Source organism: Mustela erminea, chromosome 16 (genome assembly GCF_009829155.1).
Source record: "Mustela erminea isolate mMusErm1 chromosome 16, mMusErm1.Pri, whole genome shotgun sequence".
In the NCBI taxonomy this organism is placed as follows: Eukaryota; Metazoa; Chordata; class Mammalia; order Carnivora; family Mustelidae; genus Mustela; species Mustela erminea.
This window is the reverse complement of record NC_045629.1, coordinates 84,802,954-84,810,169: the sequence shown is the minus strand read 5'-3', so window position 1 is coordinate 84,810,169 and position 7,216 is coordinate 84,802,954. Positions and strand designations below refer to the sequence as shown.

Sequence of the window (7,216 nt, the reverse complement as noted above, 5' to 3'; positions counted from 1 at the left end):
TTCCCCAGTTCAGAGTCTTCCTAAACAGGGTGCAGGCGGTCCCCGCTGCCCCTGAAGGACTGGCACTCCCGCGCCACCTGCTGAGGACCCAATGGCTTTATTGGAAACCGGAGTGGGGGGTACAGCCGCTTGCCCTCCCACCCCGCCCCGCGCTGGCCTCCTGTGGCCTCTCCAGAAGGGCAGGCGTTGGACCCCTGTGTGGTGGTGGGGGCGGGGGGCGCCGGCAGGTCCCGACTCCGCGTCCGGCAGGGGGCTCCTTGGGGCGCCCCAGGGCGTTCAGACCCAGGCTGCTGCTGCTTGTCGCGGCGGGAGCCTCAGGCGAACTTCCCCAGGCGGCCCAGAGTCTCGGCAGCCTTCACGCGCACCAGCGGGGCTGGGTCCTTGAGCAGCAGCTGGAGCGCTGGGGGACCGGAGTGGGGGGACAGCGGGCTGCTGCCAAGGGTTGCCCTGCAGCCTCCAGAGGACGCCCTGAGCCCAGGGCGGCTGCCAACACCCCCCCACCCCGCCCCCGCCTGGGCCCACCTCTCTCCCGGTGCGCCCCCTCCCGCTCCCGCCCCCGCCCCCGCCCCCGCTGGGGCCACCCGCCCACCGCCCTCCTAAGACAGGCCTCTGCCGGGAGCGCCTGAGAGCCAACGGAAAGATAGTTTTTCCTTTTTTAGTGTTTTTTAAGCTCTTTTGGAACAGTTAAGAAGTTTCCGTGAACTACTAGAGACGATGAGGTCACCAGTGACAGGGGAAAAATCCTTGAAATCCAGGAAAATCACTTAGTCCCCCCTGGTGCCCACAGGTCAGTGAGGCCCCGCGCAGCCGGACAGGTCGGGGGTGGGGTGGGGGCGGGGCTTGCCCGGGGCTCACCTGCGGTGAGCGGCTCCAGGTCCACCTGCGGCCGGTGCTCCGCCTCCGCGTGCAGCACCAGGAACCCTGGGCGGTGGGGCGGGGTTAGGGGCGTGGTCGGGGCGGGTCAGGCGGGTGGGCGTGGCCCGAGGGGGCGCGGCTCACCTGTGAGCATCGGGGCGGCGGCGCGGACGTCCTCCCAGCTGCTCTTGAAGTAGAACAGGCTGGTGCTCACCAGGCGGCCCAGCAGGTCTGGGAGGTGGTGCATCTGCAGAGAGGCCGTGAGCCGGCCTCCAGCCCGGGCCCCGCCCGCCCCCGGGCCCCGCCCGGCCCCGGGCCCCGCACCCCGGGTCCCCGCGCCCTCGGCGCCCGCGCGCCCCGGCCCGGCCCTCACCAGGAGTTTGCAGGCGCAGTTGAGGAACTCCCCGAAGTGCAGGCCCCGCCCCTCCCGGAGGTGCTTCTGCAGGGCCGCGGCCAGCTCCTCGCACCGGAGGTTGGGACCGCTCATGCACAGGGCGAACCTGCAGGCCTGCGGGTCGTGCGGGTGAGTCCCCGCGACCGAGAGCCCGGCCCGCCCGTCCCCTGCGGGAGACTCACGCTGCTCACGGCGGCTTGGGGGTCCTGCAGGTGCAGCAGCAGGGGCACCAGCCCGCCCACGACCTGCTCCAGGAACACGTCCTCGCAGCCCCCGCCGTGGCAGGCCTTGTTGAGGTGCCCGAAGAGGCGGATGGAGGCAGAACGGAGCTCCATCTTCTCCTGCGAGGGCGGGGGGGTGGACGGGCCGGCGTCAGCCAGTCCCGGGCCTCAGGCCCTTTCCCCATGCTGCCCTCCCTGTCCCTGTGTAATGGGCACGTGCCCTGCCCGGGCACCTGGGGAGGGATGGAGAGGGGCTGCCGAGAAAGAACTAGCCCTCGTGGGACCGGGGCGGTGCCGGGGAGGGCGCCAGCACGTACTCTAGAGGGTCTGCAGGGGGCCCAGGGGTGACACCCATGCTGTGGGGCCCAGGTAGGGTAGAGCCAGGGCCTAAGGCTCAGGGAGGAGGTGCCACGGGCGTGGGGGGGGCGCGGGGCAGAATGTGAGGCCTCGGGCCCCTCGCCCCGCCCCGCCCCGCCCAGCCTACACTGTCAAAGAAGGGCCGGATGCGGATGGCGACGTGCGGCAGCACAGGGTGCAGGTCCTGGGGCTCCATCAGGTCCAGCAGTCTTGCCAGGCCCACCATGGCCTCCAGGGCCACCAGGTTGTGAGGGTCATCCCTGTCGTCCAGTCCGCCAAGCACAGCCGTCAGGAGCTGGGGGCCATGGGCCTGCACCTGGGGGGGCGGTGCCCGCATTCAGCTGTGCCCAGGTCAGGAAGCCCTCGCCCCGCAGACCCATCCCCATGTCCCCATGGTGCTGCCCGCTGGCCCCCCGCCCCCGTGCCCAACCGCAGCGCCCACATAGTGCTCCTGACCTTGTCCGGGGAGCCAGAGGCAATGTTGGCCAGGCCTCGGAGCACCAGCCGCCGCACACTGGCGCACGGGTCCTTCTGCCGGGCCGCCAGGTTGTCCAGCAGCGACTCCAGGAGCATTAGGTCATTCACCACGTTGCTGTTCAGCAGCTGGAAGCAGAGGGGCCGTGACCGCCCCGCCCACTGCACTGACCCCCGGGGCCTTGTCCCCACCCCAGGCCTGGTCCAGACTTGCTGGGAGCAGTGCATGTTGCCAAGGCCTCTTGTCTCTGACTCTTGACCCAGCTCACTCAGGCCCGTCTTTGGCACGGTCACAGCCACAAAAGGGCTGCAGAGGGAGGGATGCTTTGGGCCGGGGAGAGGGCCCCGCCCCCGCAGAGGGCCCAGCACGGACCCAACAGCCAAGGCCTCTCTTCATGGGCGCACAGTGGGGCCGCCTCCCACGGGTGGGGCAGAGCATCCCCCGCCCTCAGGCCCCATGGCCATCTGGAGCAGGTGACCCCTACCTCGGCCAGAAACCCTGTGGAGGTGACCCGCTGGATCTCGTACGTGCTGCCCTGTGTGCCCACGAGCGCCGCCATCACCAGGGGCAGCCGGGGACCTGCAAACTTGGCCATGGCGCTAGGGAGGGAGGCCAGCCACACACCGTGAGTTTTGGGGCCTCAGGCTGCCCTGCCCCAACTGCCACGTCCAGGGCTGCCCCTGCCTCCCCTCCTGGGCCCTCGCCCTCTGCCCCCAGCTCTCAGCACAGCTGCCTCGGTGGCCTCCCCACTTGCACACACCCAGAGGAGGTCCCCAGCCCAGCTGTGCAGCAGGGCGGAGGGCCCTGGTCCTCATGTGTGGGGGTCCCAGGGCCCCAGACAGCCCAAGCCGAACCTGGCCAGCCGGGCGACCCCCTCCTCGTGCCCCGCTGAGGTCCTGAGCAGCTGCCAGCCTCCCTCCAGCTCCATGCGCTGCACCACGTCCTCGCTGCCGCCCCGGAGCAGCATGGCCTGCAGGGCCTCCACGGCAGAGCTGCAGGGACATGTGCGGATGGGTCTGGGGGTGCCAGAGGGCCCCCCACATACACAGGCTCAGCCTCCTGGGTCGGGGGGATGTCTCCGGGCTGCCTGGCCTGTACCCGGCCAGCAGCACCCTCTGGGGGGCCCCTCAGTTCCCCCCATCTCGAGCTGGGCACCAGGAGGTGGCTCTGGACCCTCTGACCACTACCCCATGACGGGCAGGTGGGGGGTCGCTGCAGGCAGTGGCCCCAAGGCCCCACGGCACTGTTAGTGTCACAACCTACAGAGTTTTTCACTTGCCTTGATGACCTCCATTTAATTAAGATAAAAAACAGAAGAAAGCGTAGAAAGTTATCGAGAAAAGTGAAGCCAAGCAGGTCAGGGTCTGACTTGCGAGGGGTCTTCAGATGAGCGGCGTGGGGGGGGGGGGGGGCGATGCGGGCGGCCAGAGGAGCAGGGTCCAGGCCCCCAAGAACGAGCCCCCGTGCTTACAGGCGCACAGCCACACCCTCCCCGGGAGACCCCAGAACCCAGGAAAGGGATGGCAGGTGGGGCTCCGTGCAGGTGAGGAGGGCAGCCCCGCCCACAGGCCAGGACGGGCCGGCGGCTGGCTGGGGCGCATCCAGCCCCACCTCGACCCAGCCACCGGGGGGATGGCAGGCACAGCTGTGCCCGCTGCCTTCACCCAGCCCTGCGGGCACCGGCCTCTCCAGTCCTGGGAGCCCCCAGGGCGCAGCTGGGATTTAGCAACTGCCTTTTGCCCAGCTGACTGGGAAGCTCTGGGGGCCGGCAGCAGGCAGGCGACAGGGGAGGGAGCCCGCGGGCCTGGGTCTCAGCAGAGCCCCGCAGCAATGCCTGCAGCCCCGAGCACGCTCACCGGGGCTGGGGGGGGGGCGCACAGGGGGCGCCGGGACCACAGCACCTCCCACCCTCCCCAGGGCTGACCTCCCCGGCAAGTGGCCACCTCGCCCCTAAGGCAGCACACGTGACGCTGGTGTCCGGCCGCAGGTTCCCGCCAGGCCTCCACGAGCGGCAGGGGCTCTGTGACCAGACGGCTTGTTCAGGGCCAGTTCCAGTTCCGACGGGCCGTGACCAAGTCCAAGTGCCGGGACGCAGGTTTGCCTGAGAAGTGTGCTAGCTGCTCGGATGAGGCGCCACCACGGCCTGTCCACCCTGCTGCCCAGGGTTCTTACAGATGTGGTCCTTCCTGGGGTCAGACTTCCGAGGCCTGGCCCTGCACCCCTCAGCTCAGGGGTGGCAGCTGGGGAGCCTGATGGGGGCTTGTAGCCCTGCAGCTCCCAGGCCATGGAGCGGGGTCGGTGCGCCAGGCCCAAGGCGCCAAGTCCATTCACATTTTCCGCTTGGTCTGCGCAGAACCAGAAGGCTCTGCTGAACCAGAAGTCTCTGGCAAAAGGTGTGAGTGGCTCCTGTGTGGGGCAGCCCGGTGGGGCCGAGAGGAGGGGACAAGCAAATGCTGCCCGCTGCACCCCCGGGGGCCACTTGACCCCGCAGGCCTGCAGTGGGTGGGGAGGCAGCCTGAGCTCAATGTTCCTCGGGCTTCGTGTGTCGCCCTGTGGCCTGGAGCAGTCACCTGGAGCCCTGAGGTGCCTCCCCGGAGGGCGCAGGAATGAGCCCAGAGACCAGGTCAGGCAGGCAGGTGTTCCAGCACCAGCTCTGGTGACCGCTGCCGGCAGGCCGCTCCAGCCGCTGGCCTCCTGCCCCAGGACCCCGGGCCCACTTGGTAGAGACCACAAGGTTCCCACAGCCCAGTGACAGCTGCAGGGGAGGAGCCCTCTCCGCGGGGCGGGGCGTCTGACGCGTCCGAAGGGGGTCCCTGATGGGCTGGGAGGGCGGCAGAAAGCCAGAGCTCAGGACTGAGGCGGCACACGTGGGGTTGTGAGGGGGGCTCACCCCGTGGCCCCACGTTCTAGAGGAGGCAGGACTCTGGACCTACCCGAGCGTCCGACAAGCCCCTGCAGGTCATGGGCAAGCAGCAGCTGCCTCCCCCACAGCCCCAGCCCCGACTGGGACCCAGGACATCATCCCCAGGGGAAGTGCCAGTGTCCCAGACACAAAGCAGGCCCCGAATCAAGCCCCCAAGGCCTGGCCTGCGCTTCCGGTCCTGTCCCTGACTGCTAGGATGTCAGGTGCCCTTGCACATGCGTGCACACACACGGGCTCGTGCCACAGTGTCGGGGGCAGTGGGGGAGGGGGCCTGCCTACCTGCAGGGCTCGAGGGTCCTGGGGGCTGGAGCAGAGGCCGCGCTCCTCCTCTCCTTGGCCTGCAGGGTCCGCGGCAGCACGACGTCCACAGTGCAGCTGACCCGCTGCAGCAGCGCCGCGAACAGCTGGGGGTAGAGCCCGAGCACCGCGGGCCCGGACGCCGGCGTGCTCATCACCTCGTACAGCGCGCACGTGGCCTGGGGACAGGGGCTGCGTCAGGCTCAGTCCTCCCTCAGGGGCTGGCCGTGGTGAAGGCTGGGCCCTGCACCCCAGAACCAGCCCAGCCCGCGGCCCACCCTGGCATGCGTGGAGAGCTCGGGCCCGGAGAGGGCTGCAGCCTAGCTGGGCCATCATGGGCCGGAGGCAGGCACCGGGGCAGTGTGGCCACCTGGGGACAGGCCTTCCGCCATCTGCGCTCGGTCCCACCGCAGGAGGAGGAGGGAATTCTCACAGCTGCTTTACTGCTGAAAATGTTGCCAAGCAGGCTTACTTTTTTCCGCAGGATGAAACGGACTCCATGCCCTTGGGGACCAACACCTGTGGGGCCTTAACGAGCTCGGCCTCCAAGCGGGGTTGGCGCCCGCACCCCTATTAGCTGCCAGGTGCCTGAAGGGTGGCACCCGGGCCACCTGTGGGGTCCTCCTGCCGGCAGCAACACAGCCCCTCCCCCGGCCTCCTCGACGAGCAGGGGGAAGGCCGTGTGGGGCCCGACGCGGCAGCCCCAGGACCCCACTCACCGCAAGGGGCAGCAGAGTGGCCTCGCGGCCCGGGGAGCTGCTCAGCAGGAAGGTCCGGGTCTCCTTGAACGGGACGTCCTTGCTCATCTTGTCCAGGAGCAGCCCCAGGACCTGCGTGGTGAGGCCGGGCTCCACAGCCAGCGCCCGCCACAGAGTACAGGTGTGGCTGGAACAGGGCGGAAGGCCAGTCACCCCCAGGTCACTGCCGGCCCCACACCGTGGCCCTCCGACGCGCCCGCGAGCCTTCACTCCCACCAGCCGGGAGACGACCCCCTGACCTTGCGTCTCCCCTGTCCCTGGGGGTCTGGGAGGCAAGCAGAAGGGCACAGAGGACAGGGAGAATGGGGCGACATGAACACAGGCCCTGAGGCCCCCCGAGAGGCTTTCCCGGAGGAGAGAGCACTCTGCAGGCCTCGGCCAGAGCGAGCCGGGCCCACCAGGCCCTGGGAGTGCGACTGCCCCAAAGCCACCCAGTCCTCGGGCCGCACAGAAAACATGCTTCAAACATCTGGTGGGACCTGGACGTTCCGAAGAGCGATTTGGAAAGAACAGCCGCCGCCGTTCCCCCAAGACACGGGAGGTCTGGCGCCGGCTCGGCCCAGCCGCGCCCATGGCGACCGGGGACCCAGGCCGGGAGAGGTCCCCTTGAACTCAGTACAAGAGCCGGGAGGGACAAAGGTGAGGAAGAGGAGGATGGGTCTCCAAGAGAAAAAGGACGGAAAGTGTGCAGGACTGAGGACAGACACTTGCGGCCTCCAGTGGCCCTGCAGCAGCCTGGCCCGGCCCCCAACCCGTGCACGGAAGGACCTGTCCAACCAGACTCCCGACTCCACAGAACGTTCAAGGGCAGCCGGGCGAGGGCACCTTCCCATGCCAGAGCCGGAGACCGCAGACTCTCAGCGGGGAGACGCCGAGGACCCACCGCGCAGAAGGAAAGCGACACAGGCCAAATGCACGTGCCCAGCGGGAGGGAGG

The 7,216-nt window shown here is 69.2% G+C and overlaps 1 protein-coding gene across 5 annotated transcripts in view; it reads right to left on the bottom strand.

The window, feature by feature from the left end:
* Positions 1–78: 78 nt before the first annotated feature.
* The window catches only part of MROH1 (maestro heat like repeat family member 1), a 61,450-nt gene continuing 54,312 nt past the window's right edge, over positions 79–7,216 (bottom strand). For 2 of the 5 annotated variants that reach the window (XM_032315731.1, XM_032315733.1), the window contains 11 exons: positions 6,242–6,407; positions 5,505–5,701; positions 3,157–3,294; positions 2,787–2,901; positions 2,284–2,430; positions 1,955–2,143; positions 1,432–1,590; positions 1,229–1,363; positions 1,000–1,102; positions 856–921; positions 79–400 (listed from right to left, as the gene is read on the bottom strand). In XM_032315731.1, the coding sequence (XP_032171622.1) occupies positions 315–400; positions 856–921; positions 1,000–1,102; positions 1,229–1,363; positions 1,432–1,590; positions 1,955–2,143; positions 2,284–2,430; positions 2,787–2,901; positions 3,157–3,294; positions 5,505–5,701; positions 6,242–6,407 (1,501 nt within the window). In that variant the 3' untranslated portion in view covers positions 79–314. Of the gene's footprint in view, positions 401–855; positions 922–999; positions 1,103–1,228; positions 1,364–1,431; positions 1,591–1,954; positions 2,144–2,283; positions 2,431–2,786; positions 2,902–3,156; positions 3,295–3,921; positions 5,124–5,504; positions 5,702–6,241; positions 6,408–7,216 lie in introns of those variants that run through there. The other 3 variants (XM_032315734.1, XM_032315736.1, XM_032315735.1) reach the window with 3 other exon arrangements.